At 37.6% G+C, this 26,874-nt stretch overlaps 1 protein-coding gene across 2 annotated transcripts in view; it reads right to left on the reverse strand.

The window, feature by feature from the left end:
* Window positions 1–26,874, reverse strand: part of PDZRN3 (PDZ domain containing ring finger 3) — a 214,596-nt gene that overhangs the window by 41,001 nt on the left and 146,721 nt on the right. Inside the window, exon 1 of one of the 2 annotated variants that reach the window (XM_083354279.1) lies at window positions 21,224–21,424. The exons of the other annotated variant lie outside the window; for it this stretch is intronic. Coding sequence (XP_083210405.1) covers window positions 21,224–21,292 — 69 coding nt within the window. The 5' untranslated portion in view covers window positions 21,293–21,424. Of the gene's footprint in view, window positions 1–21,223; window positions 21,425–26,874 lie in introns of those variants that run through there. 2 annotated transcript variants of the gene reach the window in all.

A 26,874-nucleotide genomic window follows, 5' to 3' on the forward strand; every position in this document is an offset into this window, starting at 1 on the left:
TCAACTGGATAAAAGAGGGATCTGTTATTCTGTACTTTATTCTCAGAGAGGTTTAAAGGTAATCCTTGATTTATAATCGTAATTGGGATTGGAATTGCCATCGTAAATTGTTGCAATCACATGTTGAGTTGGACCTGAATTTACAAGTTTTCTGCCAGTTGTTAAGAGAATCTTGTGGCTGTTAAACAAATCCAGCTTCCCCAATGGCCATTTGGTCAAATACCATTTGATGCTGCAACTGGTTATAAATGCAAGCTGGTTACCAAGTGCCCAAATTGAGATCACGTGACCAGGGGTCTGTGCAACAATCATAAGTGAAAATACAGGTCACAGGTCACTTTTTCTGAGGCTGTCATAACTTAGAACTGTTGTTAAATGAATGGTTGTTAAGTCGAGGACTACCGGTATTGGAAAGCATCTGTTCCAGTTTGTTCTATTCATATTCTGTCTTTCCTTTTAGCTAAAGGAATCAATTGTTGGATTGCAATTCCAACTGTAATCCAACAACTTAACCACTATATTCAGAATGGTATTATGTCAGAGGACTCCAACCTTGGCAACTTTTTTAAGACGTATGGACTTCAACTCCCAGAATTCCTCAGCCAGCATGTCTAACTGAAGAATTCTGGGAGTTGAAGTCCACAAGTCCTAAAGGTGCCAAAGTTGGAGACCTCTGATATAGGGGAGTGATTTTGGGAGACTGGGCGAAGAGATGCTATCTAGGGAGCAGTCATATTAGAGGGAGCATAGCTCACAATTGCACAATGGGTGGAGTAGGGCTAAGGCCCTTAGCCACCTTCCCTAAGTTATAGGGCTATAAAGGTGATAGTGGAAAACTGTACTTCAATCTTTTAAGAATCTGTTTTAACTTAATAATAAAATAGAATTATCTCATATGGTCTTGTTTCCTTTCTGGTCTACCTTGTAAGACTGACAATACCACATTGGTTGCCCTCTTAATATATGATTGTGAAGAAACTGGACACATATTTTTAAAGTTAATGCTTCACCTTCAGTCCACTCTGGCCTGATCAATCTTTGAATTATATTGTATTGTAGAAATAGTTTGCAAAAATTGAACTGTACTGTTGTTGTTGTTAGCTGCGAAGTCGTGTCCGACCCATCGCGACCCTATGGACAACGTTCCTCCAGGCCTTCCTGTACTGTAGGAATAGTGTATAGCCACAAAAATGTTTAAAATTGAAACAACATGTGTAGGTGGAGGAACGATTTGGTCTTTACAGTTTCTTAAGAATTGTGTTTGCTCTCTGACTGATTTTGTAACAAGAAAATGATAAATTAATAACACTAGAGTAGGCAATTGCTTTTTCACTGAAGGTTCTATAATAAAATAAAGGAACTCAGATGTGGTGGAATTCAGCAGCACTAAATTTTGCTTAACTTTGTAATACTTCTTAGGGGTTTGCAGACAGAAAATATTCTTCAAGAATTATTGACCGTGTACCTCAAATATACCTGCTATAATTCAGTAGTTGAACCCAGACTTTATATGCAGAAAAACCTCCAAGTGCAATTAGTTTAAAAGGTCAAGTAGCATGTGGTGATAGGGCCTCATCTACATTGGATTTGTAGCTGAGAAACAATTCTCTCTAAACTCTTCTTACCATCTAATGCTTATCCACAGTTTTGCAGAGCAGGTATGTAGCTGCTAGGTAATATCACAATTAGAGGATACAATATTAGATAAAACTGACTGGGATAGGAAAGCTTTTGGGAATTGGAAAAGTTCTTTGGTGACAGACAAAGCATTGAGTTACTGGAAGAGAATTAGTCAGCTCTAACTAGCTCTAACTAACTGGTAATTTCACAAATTTATCTAATTGTGAAGCAAGATTCATAAAACAGGTGATAAAGTTATGAAATTAATTTTAAATACAAAATATCTATCTCCGGTGTTATTTAAAAGCACAGTTTATAATTCTGTGCTGGTTTGAAAGGGCTGCAAAAATCTGGATGATGACAGATTAAAACAGAGAGAGAAATAGAGAAAAATCTGGACTTTTTGCTGCTACCAACTAACAGTCATGTGTGCTTGGTTTTTTTTGCAGCTGAGAAAGGATTAGGTTAAACTCAGAATGTTGTAAAGGAGAAGACTCAGAGTGAAAATTAAGTCATTCAAATGGTCAGTCAAGAATGTAACACAAAAATGAGCTATCTATATGTAACAAGACATCAATACTGTGAAGCCATGACTGAGAAACAGAATGATAGAACAGACCATTAAGGCAATAGATGATGAATGTTCCTAATCAAGAAAAGATGACACCATGAGATGAAAAATGGCAGGCCTAGGCACAAATCCAAATGGAAAGTCTTCCAAGCAAGGGAATGCAAAGGACATCTGAAACACATTAATCATGTGTGGGGTTTTTTTTTTAAAAAAAACCCCTTATGTTGTGATGGACAAATAAGGACAAAAGGCAATAAAAGTTCACAAGTGTGTTGTCTCTGTTGCAGCACACCTATTACCATATCCTTCTCTACCATGACCTCTTTTAGGTTAGGCATTTCTATTTCTTCCGTAGAAGGCAGTTACTAGAAGGTGATTACTGCTTGGTCAAACATCTAGAGCTTTTTTTTTTCTTTTCTTCAGATGAATGTTCTTAACTGCAAAGAAAGTTTCTAAAAAACATCTAAGAAAAATCACATATTAGTAAGGTTGGGGTGCCAAGTAATTTACACAGATTTACAAAGAATTACATAAAATTCTTTTTAGAGTTAAATTAAAATGCCTCCAGGCATTCTGAATTTTGAAACTGCAGCAATTAACTTTTCTTTTAGGTTGATAGATTTTTAATGGAGGTCGTATAGTTTTTACGCCTCTTACGTTTGTACAGTTAATGTTACATAAGCTTTATAATTTTATGTACTCCACCCTGAGTTTACTAGAGACGATGAAAGTGAAATGTGAAAATAGAAAAAAAAACCAAAGTAACAGACTACACTGATCAAAGCCAAATGAACATTTGTGTTAACGCTTGTGAAAGTCACAAAGAATGAGTATAGGAAGGGACAATTTCTACAGCAGTTGTCTCCAGCAAACTCAAGTGGGAAGAATGGGATTGTCATCACCCAAATGCTACTGGTTAGAACACAGAGTTATAGGGCTGGAAGAGACCTTGGCGATTGTCTAGCCCAGTGTTTCCCAACCTTAGGAACTTGAAGATGCGTGGACTTCAACTCCCAGAATTCCCCAGCCAGTCCACGCATCTTCAAGTTCCTAAGGTTGGGAAATGCTGGTCTAGCCCAAAGATGTCAAACTGCCGCCCCACGGGCCAGATGTGTCAAGCAGAAGCTGCGCCCACCCCAACTCCAGCAAGGGAAAAAAAGTTGCGATATGTCACGACACGGCAGGTGACATGGCAAGTTTGACACCCCTGATCTAGCCCAACCCCCTACCCAAAGCAGGAGTCTTATAGCATCCTGGTTAAATGGCTGTCTCTTCTCAAAAATCTCCAGTGGTGGAACACTCACAACTCAAGTTAAGCATTACTGCTGTTGTGAACTAGGTTCTGGAGGGAAGTTAAGGTTCTCTCACACACACTGTCATCTAAAAATACAGAGTTTTTCAATTTTGAAAAAACTTTTATAAATAGGGGTGATGGTATATAATTCTGGAAATATGCATGATCCAGATGTTTATGTTGGTTCAATGGAGTGTGTCAACTCTCAATTTTCAAATACTGAGTTTTGACTGAGAGGCAAGGCTGGACAGTATTTAGTTCTGCATAGTCTTGGCCTCAGGCAATTTTTAAAATTTGAATTGTAAAGCTCTGCACTTAATTGAAACATTTATACTGGAGATATTACAAGTTTTGTTTTGTTCCTAGTTAATTTCTTTTTTTTTCCCCAGTTATTTCACTCCTCACCCTCTTTCAATTAGTTTTAATTTTTTCCTTTTATGCGTTGAACATTTTTTTTGCAATAGCAATATAGCTTACACATACATACAGTTTATACATTATAGTTTATACATACTTATAAACATGTTTATAGGTGGTGTATGAGGCAAATGTGTAAGTTGTAGCATTTGTGTAAAGGCATGTCATCATTTATATATAGGTAGTCCTTGATCACGATTCAGGTGCAAGCTGGCAATCATCATCATCATCATCATCATCATCATCATCATCATCATCATCAGTTGGAAGGGACCTTGGAGGTCATCTAGTCCAACCCCCTGCTAAGGCAGGAAACCCTATACCATTTAAGACAAATGGCTGTCCAGTCTCTTCTTAAAAACTTCCAGTGTTGGAGCATTCACCACTTCTGGAGGCAGGTTGTTCCACTGATTAATTGTTCTAACTGTTAGGAAATTTCTCCTTAGTTCTAGGTTGCTTCTCTCCTTAACTAGTTTCCATCCGTTGCTTCTTGTCCTGATCTCAGGTGCTCATGATTTATATATAGGTAGTCCTTGATCACAATTCAGGTGCCTGGCAACCAGCTTGCACGTATGGCCATTGCAGCATTCCACGGTCATGTGACCGTCATTTGCAATCTTCCTTCCCTGCCAGTTTCCTGCAAGCAAAGTGAATGGGAATGGGGAATGGGGAAATTGGCAGGGAAGCTCACAAGTTGCTTCTGTAAGTTGTTTTTTCTTCTGAGGAGCCAGCCCCACTATAGAATGCAAGATCCCAGAGATCTCCTATTCCCTGCCATTCCTGTTTCCCTGCACTCCTTAGCACATGCAAGTAGCCCCTCCTGGTTTGCCTCTGCTCCACAGCACCATGTCCATGAACCTCATGCCTGTGATCCCCACTGGCTCACTCATAATCTGTAGCACTGCCTACAGCACCCATCCCCAGTACCACCTCCTCTCTTCTTCCCCTCCCCCCACTTCTTCCCTGAGACTCACACATCTTCCTGTTAACAACTTGTGCACTTCTGGGGTTACAATGGCAACCGGGATTGCTGTTACTAAATGATCTAAGTGACCTCACACTTTACAGCTGCTTCACTTTAGCAATTGAAATTTCAGTCCCAATTACCATCATAAATGAAGGACTACCTGTATTATCATTTATCCCTCTTGTGTATGCTCATGAATTTATATTTACAGGTATTGACAGGACGTCACTAGATATTTGTTACCTAATAAACAGAACTGTCCCAGGGGTGCACAAGTTGGAAATCGCTAGGGGTACCCCAAAACAATTACAGACATAGTAAAAGTGATGTAAACTGAGAAAGTTTGGGAAACTTTGCTTTATGGGAAGGTAAATCACAGGAGCTAGAGCTAAAAGAATGAAAACTGTTTTCTATATTATGTCATGTCAGGTTAAAGTTCTTATTTCTAAACTGCTCATCTCCCTCAGCGAGGGATCTCGGTGGTATGTTATATTATACTACAGTATACTGTATTTATTATACAACCTTTTATTTAGTAACCATTCGAAATTACAACAGCACTAAAAAAAAGTGAGTTATAACTTTTTCACACTTATGACTGTTGCAGCATCCCCAGGGTCATGTCATCAAAATTTGGATTCTTGGCAACTGACCCATATCTATGACAGTTGCAGTGTTCTGGGGTCATGTGATCAACTTTTGCAACTTTCTAACAAGCAATGCCCCAAACTCTCTTAACAACAGAAATTAGCAACAGAAATTTTGGGCTCAGTTTTGGTCGTATATTGAGGACTACCTGTAGTATGCTAACCACACAAGTCAGGAATCTACTTTATGCATCTAGTTAGAGAACTTTGTTTCACCAACATATCACAAACTGCAAGCTATGTAAGAAGGAATCAGTTATTCCATACCAATGCAACCTCTTTTTTGTTTCTATAAAAAGCACTATGTAGAGCAACAGCCTCTAGACTCACTTTCTATAGATAACAGTTTTACTGTTATTAATATCATGGCTCTATTCCTTGGAGTACAAAAGTGTCATGTCCCCAGAACATCCTCCTAGTACTGCTATTATCCACTTGAAGAACATGACTTCTCTGTTTGAGAACTTTGATCCCAGAGGAATGTGAAGAGAATAAGGCAGAACAAGAAAGGCATATGTCATAATAGAGGTTATATGAAGAGATGAAAAAAGCAGAACCATTTATGTCAAATATATAGTGCATCAAAACATTCTTTTCCCCAGAGCCACTGAAAGTGTCATGATGAAGATGTTATTTTGACTTTTTAAGCTCCACTTTATACCTACTACAGTAACTTGCAATATGTTGTAGCACACTTCCCTATTACAAGATGAGTCAACTTCTATTTCCAAGAGTTCTCATCAATGACCATACCGGCTGGCGAAGTCAGGGTATGAAGACTCATTTATCTATAAGAAATATAGGCTTGGTATTATAATGTGAATTTTGTTATGGTTCAATATCAAATGTTTAACGTAACTTATAATTATGCACCTCTTTTGTTTTATACAGCACTCATTTCCTAGTTTTGTATTATCGACACCCAGTGAGTGAATGAGTATTTGTGTGTATGTGTGGGGCTGTCTGACTCCATCCTGACTCTGGGGAGAGTACAGCATGAAATAATTGAAAATAAAGTAAAGCAAACACTATACAGTCATCCAGAAAAAGAGAGCCAATGCTATGAAAACACAACTACTCTACTCCAAGGCCTGGAGGAAGAAACAGATTTTATGATCTTGGTTAAAAGGGTTGAGGGAATCTCTGAGGGGGACATTGTCCCAGAGAAGTGGCAATACAACAGAGAAGACCCACTTCCCAGATCAGGTGACATTATCTAACTGATATCACCCAAAGCATGCTGACTCTGCCTGATTGTATATTTTTATTCTCATCTTCCAGCAGTGTTCCTGTCAAGCTATGAAGCCTACTGTCTTTAGAACCACTGTATGGTTCTAGCTTGCCAACAGTACTGGAGGGAAAGAGGGGAGAATTTTGGCTCCACAGGTGTTCCTTATCAATGTGAGAGCCCAAGCTGTTGAAGAGTTGTTTTGGTAAACTAAAGTTTCTACTCATAATAATTACTGAAAGATATATTGTACAATGTGACCTGAACTGTCAGAAAGGGGAGGGAAAATTGCACTCTTTAAATTCTCTGCTTCCTGCCATTTTTTCAGCTTTCTTTTTATCTTACTGTTTGCTAATGCCTAATAAAGTTAACATTAGAGAACGCAATGACTCTGGTGTTTTGCTTTGTTGGGCTTCTAAGGGTCCATCCTGACCTGGATACTGTTGGTTTTTCACCCGGACTAGTAAAAGGTAGGTTTGCCATCTTTTTGGTATTAAAAGTTCTCCATCTTCTTCTAGTTGACTGACCAATACCCATAAATACATTTGAGTTATTGGTATCTACTCTGACAGGCAGCGCTACTACATGGTTCCAGATAAGAATGCATTTAGAGCCCTATATGAAAATGATGGGAACTGAACCTGGAATTTTTTGGGTGCAAAATGCAAGGTGTATCAAACTGAGCTTTGCCCTCTATTACTCTACAGTTTTCTTATAAATATATATCACTTATATGAACAGCAACTGTTTGTATGAGTAACATTCTTATTAATAAGGCTACTAACAGGCTAGTCATTTACTTGCAAGACTACTGAAATGTGATTTAGGTTACAATTTACTTACATTGTTCTGTGAGTAATATCCTTTGAACTAAATGAAGGCTAACCTGTGAGTATGATAATTTTGGCCTTTTGAAAAAAATGACATAAAATCATAGTAATTTGGGGATATCTATTATTAAAAATGTAAATTCAGTTAGACTACAAGTGTTTGGATCCATTTGTCTTGGTTTAGCTACTTCAAAATATATGTGCATTTTGAGGAAGGAGAAACTTTATAACCGTATTACAAACACAGCTGGTAACAACACCTGTTTTCTAAATCTCTTTTTCTCCCTCAGGTAAAGAGAAAAGAGGTTCAAACTTAAGGTTAATCCCTTTTACAGCTTCATTTAATTTTTTTTTTGAGAAAGAAATTTCCTGGAACAGACAGTCTCTCTTTTTAAAAAGTACAACTGCACAGTTTTGTTTAGGAGCAGGCTTTCAAATATCTGTTATTTATACTTCCCTTTTCTCTTATCATCTATAAATGGGAAAGTAGTGCTACTAAAACTAAAACAATTTTTTTAATTGAATGGGACAACATTTACTTGTTAAACATATTTAAATTTCCAATAAAAAATTCCAAGTGGGCAGTCTCAGATCTAAAAGAATGATATTGAAGTGGATGAATTAGAATGAACCTTGAGTGATTTCTTTCATACTTACATTAAAAAACACAACATTGTGTGCTTCTCTAAAAGCATGAGCTCACTGAAAAGTGTTTGCTTTCTTAAATTGTTTTGCTTTAAACTAAAGTGCCTGAGAAACTACCAGACAAAGGGTGCAAACACTTGTGATACTGAATTAAATCTTTATTTCCCACTATCCATTCTCTTTCTTAAAATGCAAAAAAATAGCTTGGTTTCAGCAAGAAATATACAACTGAGAAGTTGAGCGAAGCCCAGGGGGCAGCCATGGAAATTGAGGTAAAGTGACCCAGAGTGTTTTTGCAGATATGAAAGAGATGAAGATAAAGCTTTGATTTTAGGTTTTGATGATTAGATTGATTTTGCTGTTATGGTTTGAATTAACTAGAAATGTTAAAGCAAAAGGTTGAGGTTATAATTTTCCATGTGCCCTGCTGCACTGAAAGAAAAGACGTAAATCACTGCTTTTTTTCCTTTTAAATATCATTTAGGAAACCTTGAAATTCTAAAAACAAAATAAAAATCAGGAGGATTCATAACTTGTCTTGGCTTTTCAATGAAACTGTTGAGATTTCAGAATACTTTTAAAATTTCATTTCCTCTTTAGTTCTAACATTTTTATCATCCGCAGAAAATTAATAAAACACTCACACAGATGATGCCCGGCTACTTCACTGAACTTCTACCAAAGGAGTGGTCTTGGGTGGAGAACCATGACATGATAGCAAATGTCTTCTTTTAGAACAGGGGTGTCAAACTGTCGGCCCATGGGCCGGATGCATCATGCCAAAACCGCACCCACCCCAGCTCCGGCAATGGAGAAAAAGTTGTGATGTGTCACAAATGTCACGTGATATGGCGAGTTTGACACCCCTGTGTCATATAATGAGATAGGAGGTAGGAAAAAGTTCTCTTTGAGCTAGATGGACAGGCCATTTGACTAGGTAGGGAGGACTATTTTCCATGCCCCAACAAATAGGCTTGGCCAGGTTTTGATTCCCCAGTACCTTGCCAGGATTTGCAATACATGAAACAAACTATGATTCCTTCTTCTAACAACAACAAAAGATTGCAATTTTGTTTTACGCTGACATAGAGAAAAGATCACCAGAATAGTCTTTTCTCTCAATGCATTCATTTTAAAAGGGTTTTCCACTTCATGATGAGTTCATTTTTAAAAAGAGAACTGAACACTTTATTTATAGATTGAGGGATCACAGTCATTTTCTTCTCTTCTTTCTTCTTCTCTGCACATCTAGTAGAAACAATGAATCTGCATAAAAGTCTTAGAAAGTTAGTTGATGACAACTTTCACCAACTGAGTAACTTCCCAGTGAAATAGGATTTTTTTTTTGGAAATGTTCAGCAGAGTTTTTCAAGATACTGCCTTCAGATTTAACAATTATGTCAGAAGCAAGGGCAGGATGAAGAGACGAGGAGACTTAACTAAAGTACCTAGGCAATCTCCCTCCCTCCCTTCATTCCTTCCTTCCTTTTATTGTTTAACTTTGTTGTACATTGAATCACTTTGTGAGGTGAGCAACTACCGTATATAAATTTAAAAAAATAATTATTTTTTAAATTATTTAAAAATGGAGGTTGCTGACAGGGTTAGAAGACCTAATGTTCGTCCCATCTGGGTGTAGGCTCTCTTAGTTTGGTTTTAATATAGTTCTTAATAATATTTTAAATTTGTGCTGTTTTAATCTTTAATCTTGTCCTATAACCTGTAAGCTGTCCAGAATCATCCTGTAGGAGAGATTGGCAGCATAAAAATTTAATATATAGATCACGGGTGTCAAACTCGATTGCGTCACGTGACGTATCATGAGGTATCATGTATTTTGCTTTTGTGGAGCTGGGTTGGGCGTGGCCTGCATGTGACACATCCAGCCTGCCACCAGTTTAAAATTCCTGATATAGATAAATAAATATTGAGGAAATATGTGGAACCATCTTCTGATGGGTACCTGAATCTACCATCATCTTCTTCACCATAAACTCTTCTCTTGGTCAGAATCAGTCTGGGTAACCAAGTCAGAAAATATGGATCGGTGCTTTTTAGAGCACCGCCCTTCAATTGCTTCAATTTCAATGTACACAGCTTTAGTGCTGTTTTCGTGTTCCTGAAAATTAGCCATGACCTTCCTTTTCATTATTAATGAATGTAACACAATCCAGTTATTAAACATGTACTTTCCTCTCTGCTCCTAATGCCTGTTTTATCTTCCAGTATTTGACATGTGACAGTAAAGCTTCAAGTAAATGTCCCCACTGCTTTCTCCCCTGTGAATTCTTGCCATCTGCTTCCTAGCATTGAACAGATGTATATATGTAAAACATTATGAAACCTATTCACCTAATCATTTATCATTTTAAGGGGGAAGGATGCTTTCTTATCAGCAAAGCACAATAGTAAAACTTTCTTTGGTTTCATGTTTTAGTTTAAAAATGGTACAATTTTTGGAAGCAGTGGAACAGAGAATGTCTATCAACCATGTTAGTTTAGTCTTTATGCATTACTATTATTTTTTATTTTAATGTTGTATACTGTGGCTGTTTTTCAATACATGTGCACATAGCCATATATACATAAAAGCCTTCTATCATGAAATGTAAGGGAAATTGTTTTGTACATAATTGAACAAAAATATTGCATTATTTATAAGTAAATGAACAGGAAAAATCCTATTGCCAGTTTCTTGAAATGTTCTAATTAAGAACGGGTTTTGAGCCACAGAGAGACATGAATATCATTATGAGCCATTTTTCAGAAAGTTACAGCTCTCTCACTGGTGAGAATGGTAAGCTACATCATCTGCAGAAAATTGTCTATGGCAAAAACCTTGGATTCAGCATCTTGCCGTTTATTATAACATTGTTCTTTAATGAAAGTGTGCCCATTTTCCAGATGGCATTCCCTGCCTTCTCAAATTCCCAAAATGTTATTATTTACCAACTATGTCATAGGCAGTAATTATAGTACATTAAATACTATATCCAAGTTTTTAGTACTCAAAGTTGTTAATACATGAATGGATTATCAAAATATATACTGTATGCCTGGAACTCTTTTACGTTGGCTGATGTATCAACATTTATTTTTCACTTTCCTCTGTTCTGCAAACATTGTAATGAACTTATCTAATAAAATGCATCCATCAGAAAACAGTCCACACAATTCTATACACGAGAGAAAACGTCACACAATATTGTCTACACTGGAGAAAATGGCTCATTGTTTGGTGAAGTGGTGTAACAAAACCAGCCTCATTTTAAAAGTAGGAAAAACTAAAGAGATCATTGTCAATTTCAGAAAAGGCAGGCACAGCTGCACACCTCTGTGTATTAATGATTCTCCTGTGGAGGTGGTTATCAGCATCAAATTCCTGGGTGTGCTGTTAACAAGTAGGCCAGCTTGGTTGCTCAACAGTGAGACACTGGTGAAGCCAGCACAGCAGCGCCTGCATTTTCTGCATCACATGAGAAAAGCACATCTTCCTTCCCCTGTTCTTACCCATTTTTGCAGAGGAATGATCAAGAGCATCCAGTCATATTGCATTACTGTCTGGTTTGGAAGCTTTACTGCTTCAGACAGGAAGGCAGAGAGTGATGAAGATGGCAGAAAAGATTATTGGCAGTTCACTTCCTTCTATCCAAGATATACTGTGTTTCCCCAAAAATAAGTCCGGGTCTTATTATTTTTTTGCCTCCAAAATAGACACCAGGTCTTATTTTTTGAGGGGTGTCTTTTCCACAGTCTCACCTCATGGCTGCGGCACAGACAGCCCCGCCCAGCCGGCCCACTTCTTCTGCAGCCAAAGGAAATGCCTCTGCACCTGAGAATTGAGCTCTGGCCTGCATTTCCCCATTAGAGGCCTTCTGGAAAGGCCTCTACAGCCAATAAATGAGCTACAGATTCATTTCCTTTGGCTGCAGAAGAAGTGGGCCAGCGAGGCGAGGCAAATGTCAATTCATGGGAGGCCTGGCTGGTGCATGGAGCAGCTCCACCCACACCCTAGCTTCATTTTAGGCATTCACCCCACCCCAAAACTAGGGCTTATTTTGGGGGTAGGGCTTATATCAAGCTAGGGCTTATTTTCGGGGTAGGTCTTACCTTCGGTAAAACACAGTAGCATATAAGCGATGCTTGAGCAAGGTCCGCAGGATTGTCTGGGATGCTACACATCCTCTACATGACCCGTTTTCCCTGTTACCTTCTGGGAGGACACTTCATGGTATCCAAAGCAGAACATCCAGATTCAGCCACAGTTTTGTTCCATACAGAATAGAATAGAGCTGGAAGGGACCATGGAGGTCTTCTAGTACATCGCCCTGCTCAAGCAGGAGAACCTATACCATTTCAGAAAAGTGACTTTCTAGCCTCTTCTTTAAAATCTCCAGTGATGGAGCGCTCATGATTTCTGAAGGCAAGCTGTTCCACAGGTTAATTGTCCTCACTGTTAAGAAGTTTCTCCTTAATTCCAGGTTGCTTCTTTCTTTGATCAGTTATCAAACCATTGTTTCTTATCCTGCATTCTGGTGCTTTGGGGAATAATTTGATCTCTTCTTCTTTGTGGCAACCCTTCAAATACTGGAATACTGCTATTATGTCACCCCTATTTCTTCTTTTCTTTAGACTAGCCAAATCTAAGCCTTGCAGCCATTCTTCATATGTTTTCGTCTCCAGGCCTTTAATCATCTTAGTTGCTCTTCTCTGAATTTTTTCCAAAGTCTCAACATCTTTTTTGTAGTATGGTGACAAAACTAGTTGCAATATTCCAGGTATGGTCTTACTAGGGTTGTATAAAGTGGTACTAATACTTCATGTGATCTTGATTCTATGCCTCTGTTTATAGAACCCAGGATAGTATTATCTTTTTTTGCTGCTGCTGCATATTGCTGGCTCATATAGCATCAACCTTGTGAACTCTCAAATTTCTTTTTTCCACTATGTATTAAAAATGGACAGTGATTAATATATGTGTGTGTGTGTTTGTGTGTGTGTCTGTCATCCTCAGGCTGGTGGCTTCAGCTTCCTTCTTATGGGAGAAGCATGTGGTAGTGGCTGTTTGTTCCTCTTTTTTAAACTGCCAGAGGGGGTGTGTTCTGTGGAGGTGTGCTCTCATTGGGTGGGGGATTAGGTGTGTTCTGATTGGGTGGGAGTGTGTTTTGAATGGTGGGTGTGTTCTGATTGGGTGGGGGTGTGTTTTGAGTGGATGGGCTGGTCTCAGCTGCCAGCCTTAGACCTGAGCTGGTGAGTTGTGCTGCTTTTGTTCGGCTTCGTGTTTGTGGTGGTGCCATGTTTTAATAGTGGGTGTCAGTTTGCTTATTGTGTGGTTTGGAGGGGTTTAAAGTGGCTGATGTTGCAGCTGTAGTTAGGTTTCTGTTTTGTGGTTGTGCATCGTTATAATAATAATAAATAATAAACCTTTATTGTCAAAGTACAACATGTGTACATTGAGATTAGCTGAGCCTCCCCCTGTGCTCTCTCCCCCCAACACACAGTGACAACAAACCCTTATCATTGTGGGTTCGGATTTGCTTTTTGAATGGTTGTGTGGTGGTGATGTCATGTGATGTTATCATGAGTTTGGGTCTGGTATCATTCTTGGTGGTTGGGACTCGTCTGTCAATCAAGGCGGGTTTCCAAATGGCTGGTAGGCAAGAGGTATCATCTCGTTTGTTCATGCTGTGGGGGCGTTTTTCTATATATATTTCTATATATATATTTTGTTTTCTGAGGTTTTCGCGGGTGTTTGTATGTAGATCTTTGGTCATTCGGGTTTTTTCCATGTAGAATTGAAGGTATAAGAGCAACGTTTCGACGAAATCTCATCCGTCATCCTCAGGCTGGTGGCTTCAGCTTCGTTCTTCTGGGAGAACGTTCTTCTCCCAGAAGAACGAAGCTGAAGCCACCAGCCTGAGGATGACGGGTGAGATTTCGTCGAAACGTTGCTCTTATACCTTCAATTCTACGTGGGAAAAAACCCAAATGACCAATGATATATATATATATATATATATATATATATATATATATATATATATATATATATATATATATATATATATATATATATATATATATATATATATATATATATATATATATATTTTCTGAGGTTTTCGCGGGTGTTTGTATGTAGACCTTTGGTCATTCGGGGGGAAAAAACCCGAATGACCAAAGATCTACATATGTATATATGTATACACACACACACACACACACACACACACACACACACACACATTAATATATTGAGATATATTGTAGTGGTCCTAATGTAAGACATTCTCTGAAATTAAGACCTAGTGCCTCTTCTGGAGACAAAAAAAAGGGAGACCGGGTCTTAATTTTGGGGAAACACAGTATATATATATGTGTGTGTTTCCCCAAAATTAAGACCCAGTCTCACATTTTTTTGTCTCCAGAAGAGGCACTAGGTCTTAATTTTGGACAATGTCTTACATTAGAACCACTACACCCAGGCCTCCCACACCCTGACACCTGTCGCGCCACTGCTTGACCTGTTCTGTGACCACTTGCTGCCACTTGCGGCCAGATGCCCTTCCCAGAAGGATGCCACATGGTGCTTTGTGGTGTTTGTGCTGCTTGTGGCAGGATGCAGGACACAGCAGAAATGGCCCAAAGCACCACATGGCCTCCTGCCATGAGCAACAGAAGTAGCCCAAAGTGCCACACAAGCAGTGGAAGTGGCCAGAAGCGCCATGCAAGCAGCGGAAGTGGCCTGAAGCACCACACGAGTGGTGGAAATGGCCCGAAGTGCCGTGCGAGCAGCAGAAACAGCCTGAAACTCTACACGAAGCACAAGGTGTCCTGCTGCAAGCAGTGGCAACAGCACAATGCACCACATGGCGTCCAGCCACATGTGGCCACAGAAGAAGTCAAGTAGTGGTGTGACAGGTGTTGGGGTGTGGGAGGCTTGGCTGTGGTGATCCTACCGGTAAGGTAAGCGGGTGTGGTGCACATGGGGCAGCTTCACCCCCCACCCCTGTCCTAGCTTTATTTTTAGGGGTGTGCCTCACTTAGCTTTGGAGTAGGGCTAATATTAGGCCCACCCCCAAAAATCAAGCTAGGGCTTACTATTGGGCTTGGTCTAACTTTCAGGGAAACACAGTATATCTCATATGGGTGTTGGAGCTCCTAGCAGCTGTAGGACTACTGGAAGAAAATTGTTTACCTATTGTAAATATTCAAATATGGAAAACAAAGATCTGAAGGACAATGAAGAGGATTTACTGAAGCTAGTATACGAGGATGGCTTACTGACTATTGGAGACATCAAAGTAGTCTACAGAGAGACCAAATGAAGAACAGGAAAGAGACAAAACATGTCAAAGTATTACATGGCCAGTTCATAAACAAAATAGCAGGCAAAGCAGATAACAGCAAGACCTGGCAAAGGAGTAGGAAAGTTGAAGAAAGAGACAGAGAGACTAATTTTGCCTACACGAGACCAAGCCTTAAGAATAAATGCATACAAAGACAGAATTGAGAAGACAGCAACAGACAGTAAATACAAAGAACCTGAAGAAACAGAGGATCACCTAGTTAACTGCTGTAAGAAGATTCGACAAATTGATTATAAACAACAGTAGGAAAAACTAGCAACAATAGGATATTGGAATATCTTGAAGAACTACTCTTCGCCTGCAAGCAAGAACTGCTGGGGTCACAAAGTAGACAAACTAACAGAAAATGAAGCCACTAAAGTGTTCTGGAACTTTAGAATTCAAAAGAGAAGCCACAAAACACCTCAGACTTAACAACTATCCATAAGAAAGAAAGAAAAAAAGTCTATATAGTTGATATTGGAGTACCTGGAGACAACAGAAGAAAAGAGAAAGAATTGAAGAAAATCACAAAATACAAAGACCTGTGAATAGAAGTAGAACGATTATGGCAAAAGAAAGCAAACACAGTACCAACAGTGATAGGGTCTTTGGGTGAAATTCCAAAACATATGGAGCACCACTTAAACACCATGGGTGTTGACAAAAATCACCACCAGCCAATTGCAAAAGGCAGCTTTACTTGGAACAGCTTATATCCTATGACAATACCTTTAACACCATCAAACAACATCTCTCTATCCCTGGTTCTTAGAAATGACTTGATAGGTAAATAAAATGCCAAATTCAGTCTAAACAACTGGCTGACTGTGTAATGAATCATGATAATAATAAAACAAAGTATGATACTTAATATCATTTTAAGATAAGATCTATAAGTTAAAGGTTCCCCCGCACATGCGTGCTAGTCGTTTCCGACTCTAAGGGCCGGTGCTCATCCCCGTTTCAAAGCCAAAGAGCCAGCACTTGTCCGAGGACATCTCCGTGGTCATGTGGCCGGCATGACTAGACGCCAAAGGCGCACGGAGCGGTTACCTTCCCACCATAGTGGTCCCTATTTTTCTACTTTCATTTTTACATGCTTTCGAACTGCTAGGTTGGCAGAAGCTGGGATGAGTAACAGGCACTCACTCTGCTACACGGCACTTGGGATTCGACTCATCAAACTGCCAACCTTCTGATCGACAAGCTCAGCATCCTAACCCACTGAGCCACCACGTCTATAGTAAACATAATAATAATGCAAAATAGGCAAAGCCATGCCATGGCCATAAAGGTAGCCAAGATTTTATTTTTTCTTCTTGAGGACCAAGCTTTGATTCCCCCCCCCCCCGCTGTTAAAAATTATGTTATCCTATTTCATGTTTTATGAGATGATTTTTCTGTATTTGTTGCTTTGTGGCAGGAAACTGTGGTGTCAATAATCAACTATTCTGGTGCTCCATGGTCTGTGAAACTGGTATTGGGGCAACAGATTGCCAGTCTTGACTGAGATCTTGTTTATTGTTGTTATTGCCAAAAAACCAAAACAAAACAAATGAGAACATCCCCACCCTCTCCAAATAAAACCTTTCTTTAATGTCTAGGCCTTCCAACAGCACCTATAGAAATATGAAGCATGTAAGCATTTTTGTTTTGAATGTCTAAAAACTCCCTCTTTGGAACAAACTGTACAAGAAAGCATTTGTAATTAAGCTTTTGTCATGTAACAACTTGCATTCAGTTGGTTGTAGCTGTGGAGAATATATATGTACAATGACTCATAACTGCCATGAATATGCATGGCTACTATATGCGCTTTGAAAATAAAGCCAATTCTCATGTTGGCCCCTTATGCACAACAAATACATATTGGTAAATATATCCAAATATTTTACCATGAAATAAAATGTTTGAATGATCTATGGATGAAAAGGGTATGGTTGTGTCTTGCTGCTATATGATTATTTCATTAACAGTAATGTACAGATAGTCCTTAACTTATGACTTTGTTCAGTGATTATTTAGAATTAGAGCAATGCTGAACAAAGGCACTTACGACCCCTGTCCAAAGTTATGGCTGCTGCAGTGCCCCTTCAGTCACATGAACAAAATTTGGGCACTTGACAATTGCCATCCCTTATGGCCAAGTGCAGCAAAGCTGCAGTGATCCCCAACCTACCCCTCACCCATCCTGTCAAAATGGCTCCCTGCAGGCTTTGGATCACCCCGCTGGGCTCCCACAGGCCTTGGGCCTGCTTCCCACCCCTTTCCATAGAAAACAGAGATCTGCAGCTTGTTAAAGGAAGTCAAACATGTAGAGTAATTTGGAACACACTGCTGCACGTGTATCCCTCTAGCTCTGTAGCATTTGCATTCTTGGACTTTAGGATAGGGCCAGCTGTTCATATTAACCATGTAGGTTTTCATCCTGTTTTGAAGCAATAGTTATGCTGTTGCATATGGACATGAAAGCAAGTAGTATTTATATACCATGTTACAATTTAATGACAGTGTGCTAGGCAAGTCTATTATCTGCTTTGCCTTACATGCTAATTTTTGTAACCTTAAACAGTTCTAAAACACTAAATAAAATGAAGTCAATACAGTTTATCAAAATATCTCCACTTTTAGGTTTTACACACAGACACACAAACACACACACACACACACACACACACAAAGATTCACTGTTTCTTCTAAAAAAAGGATAAATGATTGCTATTCACTTTGAAATTATGTCATCTGGTTATTATTTTAATTTTCATTTTTCTTTCTGTCATTAGTATATGCTGACTTGATTACGCTTATTTCAGATAGGACTTCTGCCCAATAAATCTCCGGTAGTAAACCAGCCCTTCACACAACCCACTAAAGAGACAACTCTTCTCCTCCCACTAATGTTTTGATAAAGTGGAAGCAACACATGACAGATCAAGGAGCACACTGTACTTGAGCAAAGAAAATTCTGCTCTTGGAATATGATGATAACCACATGCCAAAGTAGTATGTATTCCTTCCCTTTTCCTTTCTTTCATAACTGGTCTAACCATTGTTTGCTTGAACCATGGGTTGGCTGTTTGTAATCATCCTAACAACTGATAAATAGCTTGGGGAGCAGGAATTATTCCTGTTCTCCAACAATAAGGAATGTTAATGCATTCTAAACAAAGGACATTATTCCTACCTTCTGTGTTTCCTTTGACTTGCACTACACAAATCGCTTGTTATGCTGCTAAAGGTTATCAAAAGACCCAGGATGACTACTCCTTAAATCCACTAACTTAGAGGGTTTAAAAGTTACACTATAAATTGTACTTCATTTTAACTAGTTGTGGATCAAATTGCTCAACATCTAAAATAAAGGAGGGGAGGAGAGAAACACCTTGGGAAAAAGACTACTTTGGGGGGAAAAATTCAATGCAAAAATAACTATTTGTTGCTTTGGGATAATTGTGGTTTATTGTGCATAAAACTCAAGTTTTACCCTTTATATCACATTTCTCATCAAGTTCCCCCGAATCTTATCTAGAGGTTCTCTCAACTGTATGAAACCAATTAAGATAAGAGGCTTATAAGAAGATTATACAGAGAAAGAGAATCTGTTGCATTGAAAGATATTGTTTCACAGCCAAAGTTGAAGATTGTTCGGGGTATTATATGAGCAACAGATTTAAAAATCCTTATGGTGTAAAATTCATATGCACTGGCCAAGTGTAAATATATGATTGATGTGTAGTGTAGTCTATGTTTTATATCTTAAGTATTCCATTTTGCGATGTGAGGCTTTATTACCCCATTAGCTGCTCAGAATCATTCTACAAGTAGGTGGCCCTATAAATGTAAGATATAAAAATGTTTGCTCATGTGATATAAGGACTTGCTAGTTAAATGACCCCTAAAGGACAAAAATCCCATCTTCCATGAAATACATAATAATACAATAATAATGGTTCTTTTAACATACCATCTGGGAGAAAGTGTGTTTGTTATTCCCAAGTGTCCGTTAAATATGGAAGAATGCCATTATGGTGGTTTACATAATTTGCATAATGATGTTACTATACAAATCATGGAAATTGGTAAAATAACAATTTGCATCACATGGCTGTTATACAATTGTGATAAAATTAACTGTCTTGTCCAATCCATTTGTATGCAATGGATATTTCTCTTATTTTGAGAATATCCAAAATGAAAATTTGGTCTCCTGCATCCAAAGTCCACTAAATTAGGATCCATTAAATCAAGGATTCATTATATTGATCTACATTTTCTATCTTCTGAAGCCTGAATGACAGGCAAAATAAATCTTACTTTAGTTTAAAACATAAGATATACAGTGCAACTGCTTATAAAGGGAGGCAGACAGCTACTATAAAGCATCCTGACAGTGAGCACAGTCGTGTTTGTAGTTACAAAATCATTTCTGGATTAATTGCATCCTTCAGCACAGGCAATACAGCCATAGGAGGGTTTTAAAAACAATTCTATTCCTTTTCTATTTCTGTCAGCATAGAAAATTTTATACACTACATTGTGAATGCTATGAAAAATCACCTTTTTCAATGATTTACAATAACACCCTCTGCTGGCAAGTGTAAAAACAAAAAACCTTCCAGATTTTGTATTTAACAATACATGCAGAGCATTGTTGCTAAACTACTTAAGTCTTTTTATTTTGTAAAACACTACTTTGTAAGATAAAAATCAGTGCACATAATACTTACGTAATGAGATATATTTCTAAAGGCAGGTTTTGATCTGTCAAAGATTGTAAATATTTTTTATAAAGAGAAGTTAAAATAGTTTGCTATCAAATGGCCCTTTTTCTTTTCACAATTATGATTTCTTTGACTGCATCTCCCTTTATCGTGACTACAAATCTACAGTAGGTTGTAATGCATACTTCAGAAGGAACTTCAAAAAAAAAAAAAACTTAACAGGCACACAACCAATGTGAAAAGAAAAGAAAAAAGACCCAGAAAGGATTAATTATTAAAAGCTTTCTTTCCTCTTTCTAGGGGATTTGGGACAGTCAATTTTATCAAATGGTATAAAAAAATTCTGAAAGAACTAGCCATCGCTGACTCACAGATTTCTATTTTTTTAAAAAATATAAAACAAAACAAAACCAGATATCCAGAATAAACCAGTACAAAGTGTTTGAGGAAACATTTATTCATTTTATTTATAGAGCCATCTTTCCCACACTTTGTGACTCTGTCATCTGATTCCTGTAGGTAGCCAAATTAATGCATGGGACCTGTAGAAACAAACACCTCAATACTATTGGTAAACAGAAAGCTCCCCTTGTAGTCTGTCAATCATAATTCATGTTACTCTAAAGTTGTTCAGAGAGCTCAACCAAAGCTGAACAGGCTGAGATATTTTCTTTAACCTGCCATGGGAACAACATTCCACAGTGTGTTGATTGGCTTGTGCATTTCAACAAATACTTAAACTTCTGCCAGAAGGCATGCTGCAAAACAAGATACCAAACCTTTCTATTGAAGTAAGGAAGAAATCTAACTGATGAAATCAATTAAAATTCCCCGTTCATTCCTTCACCCTGTTCTGACAACCGCCATGACTTACTACCAGGATAAGTCAATGTACACTCATCCTTGCAATTGGAAGCAAAAACAACATTACCTGGCAAACTTCATACAGTAATTTGTATTGTTCTTCTTGCTTCTGAAGAGAGCACAAGCTGCATCCCATGTTTCAGAGAAAGGGTGTCCGTTGTTTGCTGTGAGAGCCAAAAGTTGTTGTTCCCAAGCATGCAGGCAAATAGTCCTCTGGCACACAAAAATAATCAGATGAAGCTGAAGCAGCTCGGAGCGGAGATGCTCTGATCACTGCTCTGCCTTCTTCCTTAACACACGCCCTCTCACGGTACACAACCCTCCCTCTCTCCTGCTTTAGTCCAATGCACACACTATATACTGCTATTCATGCATATTAATCAGCTCTCATTGACTATTCATAACAGGCAAAGATACGGAAGCTATAATTGCTGCCCATGACAGCTGAAATTTCTCTAATTAACAAGCAAGCACTTCAGTAGCAGGGTATAATAAAAGACACTAACAATTCTGTAAACCATTTTGTAGCAATTACAAATAAACACAACTGCATTTTACTGTAGTCCCTAAGGATAATTTTTAGCATATTTAAGCAGATTAAAAGTACATTTCAAATGTAAGTCATATCCCAAATACTTCTGCTGCAGAAACACAACTATTAAAGGCATTATTAACCTATGCAGTGAAGTTAAGAAAACAACAAATATTTAAAATAATTTAACTACAACTAAAGAAAAGTCTGTTGTGAAGAGGCCAGATGTTGAACAAAAGGATTTAAGACTGAAGACCCTAGAATAATGTTTCTCTACACTGGCAACTTTAAGATGTGTAGGTTTCAATTCCCAAGTATCCTAACCAGGATGTGGGGGAATTGGAGAAGTTAAAGTCCACACAGCTTAAAAGTTGCTAAGGTCAAGAAACACTGTTCTGAAAGCTGTGACAATTGGGAGGAGGACATTCTGAAACTTTTTTCTCTAAGGCACATTATTACCAGAGAATCTCAGAAAGGCAAAGTTTATCATACCTCAATTCTCACTAGGATCATAATAATTAGAATGCGGTTATAGCACCTAATGATATCACATAATACTATACAGCTAAGCTGGGTTTATATATATATAAAGCCCTCAATATGTGCTTGAAATGGATAGTGATTGTTATAAGCCCTCTTCAAGCATTCAACCTATAACTTACAATTTCACTTGTAACGCACTTGGCTATTAGGCCGCAGCTGTGATGGGATTCAAATATGTGAACAACCAGTTCTCTGTGTGGATGCCGCTTCCAGAAGTCCATTTGGGCCTGGGCAACAAAAATTAGCTACCGGTTCTGCTGAAGTGGTGTGAACTGGCTGAATCCCACCACTGGGCTGCATCAAGAAATGCTGATTTAGTGCCTTCATCTGATAAATACTGGCTTTGTTTAAATTCTTGCCCTCAAGTTAAGCACCTACAAGAAATAGGGCACAGTACCTACAGTATGCTACATTATACCAAGGACTGGTTCATGTGTTATATAATTCTTATTAATAAGTTAACCAAGGAGATGGCTTGATACTATAGTTACAGAACTAGACTTCATGACTTTAGGCCATAGGTGTCAAACTCGATCATGTCATGTGATGTATCATGACATATCGTCACTTTTTTGCCTTTGCATAGCCAGGGTGGGCATGGCCTGTATGTGATGCATCCGACCCACAGGCCGCAAGTTTGACACCCCTGCTTTAGGGCAATCATTATAACAACTTAGCATACGAGTTTGTTGTGAAGGTAAAATGGGGTACAAAGGGCATTAGAGCAATTAAAACAGCTTCTGAATTAGAATCTAGTTAACATCTCTGTTATGTTCTAGACTATAGCTCACCCAGAATCTTCAAGCACCACTTTTTCTATTCCTAGATGATTCATCCCCTTGAATAGGTAGGGATGATTTGCAAGTTTATTTCTTTGCTAAAACACATGGAAGACCAATTTTTTCAGAGATACCACAAGACTGCAGCAGATAAAAGCCTGCCCCAAACTGGCAATAAACTTCTAAGTTTAAGGTGGAACTTTTCCACAGTATTCCTTATAGAAATATGATTGCTAGCTTAGCTCACCAAATGACATTTTATATTCAGTATGAAAACCACATGAAATGTGAATAAGCTAAGGATGTACAATGATGTATTTTCAAATAAACATTTAAATTGTAAATATGTTGCATCATATAAAGGGCAACTTTCAGCTGAAATGTCCAATGAGGCCCACATCTTGCTATGCTGATCTCAGTCTCCATTGGGTTAAGAGACACACCATGATGATATGCTAAAAGAGAGAGTATTACGGTACACTTAATGTCTTTACTTCTCCAAGTTTCATTTACTATGAAGATGAACATTTTATCATTTTTATAAATGTGATCTGCATGCTTTGGGATAATTTATGGCAGCGGTAGGAAGACTCGTAATCTCTATTAGTATTAACCTATTTATTAATGTAAAGAAGGAAATTAATGCAAAGAAGGAGAAGTTTGTCTCTTAAACATTGGAAACACTGAGCAAGGAAAAATATTACTCATGGTAACAAATACTGGGCAAAGTGCTAAGAAGACAGTGTTGAGAAGTCTAGTCCTGCAGTTACTGAGTCTTGCATTCTTAGGTAATGATCTTACAAAGTTACTCTGGGCTGTGTGAGATATATTATATGGCATGCTAAATTTTCCCTCTCTTGTGTCATAGCATACATACCCTTTCGCATTTGCTGCATCATCATGTAGTTTCACTATTTACCTCTCCAATGGTAAAATAAGGAGGATCTGAATGACGTTGCATCAGTTGCAACTAAAATAAATCATGGATTTATTCTATCATTATTAAGAAAATGAAACAAAATAGCAGCTATCACATGTGAGCAGAAATACAAATACAAATTAGAGCATCAGAGCATATTTTTAAAATGTTCCATAATATCGGTTGGGAGGATAAGACATGAAACTTGACACTTCCATGTTCTTGTTAACAAATATTCAATCAACTATGCAACAAGATCCATGAAATATGGTCCACATGGCTAGGAATCAAGTCAATAATTCAAGCAAAAAAGAATAAACGGATTTGGCTTTTTTTGTTTTGCGCCCAACTCTTAATTTTAACACATGTTTACTTCTTAAATTATCTCGCATTATAATATGTATGTTTCTTATGAGGGCTTGAGGAAAGTGGCTTCATATATGTTGGGAGCAATGTACATTTAGCTGACTGTATCAATAGCCTAATTAACTCTTTTTCATTCTGAACATTTCTCATATGAAAAGAGGGCAGAACACATGAGCAGCTGTTCCTTTGTAATAAATCATATCATTTATATATGCTGAGCTCATTTAATGATGATGACCACTCTTGAAACACAGTAAAAAGAAAAAAAAGTCTTTTGAGGAATAGCATTTATTTCTTAATCTAGATTTTTCAATTCCGTACAATATTATTTTTAATCAGCTACAGAAATTAGGCAACCTAATCAACTCTGTAATAACTATAAATCCATATGAAGAATGTATTCCACCATCAATAAGGCTATTTATCAGGTCTTTCCTATGCTCATAAAACTCTTATGACTGTCATTAGAGTTTGGCTCTTAATTAAAGACTAGTCATTTGTGAAGATGGAGGCTTTTTTAAAAAAACTTATGAATAATTGGAGGCATTGGCAAAATGCAAGAAAAATAACACCAAAGGCAAATTCTATGAAGATACATCTAATGCCAAGTTTGGTCCTCCTATGCTGAACAGAATTTTCATTTTCCCCTTAAGTTGCTATACGGCTACAGGATTTGGGTTGCAAACATCCTAGTGGACAGTAAGAAAATTACTTCATTGCCATATAGTTGCAGCCCCAATCTGGTATTTTACTAATTATTTCAGTAGCCATTCCAGTTCCTACATTTCCTGGCTTTTGTGCCCTCGTCACATTGTTGCTGTCATGTCAATGTTGTTTAATGTCATTTCTATAAGCCACAAATCTCTGCAATAGCAGCAGCAGCCTAGAGGCAATTGTTCTATGGAGTTTTTGATAGCTTCTGGCAAGGTATACTCATCACAGTTTTCAGTGTAAATTGTCTTTAGTTCCTTATTAAGATGATTTATTTGTTTACTTGCTTTATCTTCTTTTCCTATTTGTGATCTCATGTCAGGCTCTTGATTGCTATAAAAGTCAGTTCTTTTCTATCCTTCAAGCTGATGGAAGAGAGTCTCCAAAAGCTTTTGATATTATGTAATTGTAAATTTCCATGCTTTGGGAAATGATATTTGAAAGAAAGTTTTCTGGCCCAGATTATCATAATTTGCAAAGTAATTACATGGACTTTTTAAATAAATCCATCTACAAGGAGAAAGGAAGAACAAATATAAATAAATATGTTTAAATGTCATTCTTTCATCTGAAATTTGCATGAGATCTTTATCTTCTTGAAGCCAATATTATGTTAAAATTCCACATAACTGCATGGATTTAATGCTGAAATAGTTTTCACATAAAAATCTCCAGTAGACATAAGAAAGAAATAACCGTCTACTTTTCATAATAGAATCCCAGGTTCATACTCTGATTTTCAATTAAAGTGGAAAAGATCAGACTGAAATCCAGAACAGTCCTCTAATCACTGGACTAATATTTATAGATAAACCAGTTTGATTTTGTATAAAACATATCTTGCATGAGTTAAAATCACAGCTTGTAGAGCTACACATGCTTTGTAAATGACATGAAAGATATTCTTCTGAATTCAAAAGAGCAGGTCCATATGACCTCTTTAAAAGATCTGCATCTTTTTTCAGGCTTCTGTTTGAACTTGACAAAGACATGGCTGTTTTAAACGGATGACTCACTAAAAGCAGAATATTCAGGCAAAAAGCTGAAAAAAATTAAAAGTTGCTCTTGTACTTATGTTCATATTCCAAAATACCTCCGCTGATTCCCTTTTTAAACATTGCACAGCTCTACTGTTCATTAATTAAATGGAAGATTTATAGAAAATCTTTGTTGCACTAATCACAGTAAGTAGATTTTTTTAAAAGAGTGGAGCTGACAGATTTGTTCTTAAAATACTTCTGAAACCACCTAATGGATTTGACACATGCTATGTAAGTAAATAACAGCAGTTTTTGTTCAGTTTTACCCTCTTTGATATGCTGGACAGGAATACTCAAAACCATGTGCCTGATCTAGCCACAGTGCAATCAGATTTAAGTAGTTTACTGGAATAGAATCTAGCAAAGCTCAATTCAGGATACTTTTTGCAAACAGTTTTGACAAATAAATATTTGAAACGCATTAAAAATGAATATTCAAAACCTGCAAGTTTGTTTTTGGATTATGGGGATCTTTGAGAATATTATCTCCTGTCCCAGATATTCATTACCTTCATGCAGAGCTACAATATATCTCTTTTTTAAAAGGGTATTTAAAATATAGAATAACTGATAAATCCTTCTTATGCTGTGTAGATGTAGAAATATTGTTTTAGTCTGAATTTATTAGTTAATTATTTTTCTACCTGAAGGCATTAATTTGACTCTCTGTGTGTGTGTGTGTGTGTGTGTAAAAGTGAATGTGTATGTGAAACGGGCAGGCAAACATTATTCTTTCCATGGAACAATTCTCATTACAGTCTAGTGCGACACTACTGCCCTCTATTGGAATGAATTCAGTTTTAAGTTGAAGCCACCAAGAAGAACAAT

This window comes from Vipera ursinii, assembly GCF_947247035.1.
Source record: "Vipera ursinii genome assembly, chromosome: 2".
Lineage (NCBI taxonomy): Eukaryota > Metazoa > Chordata > Lepidosauria > Squamata > Viperidae > Vipera > Vipera ursinii.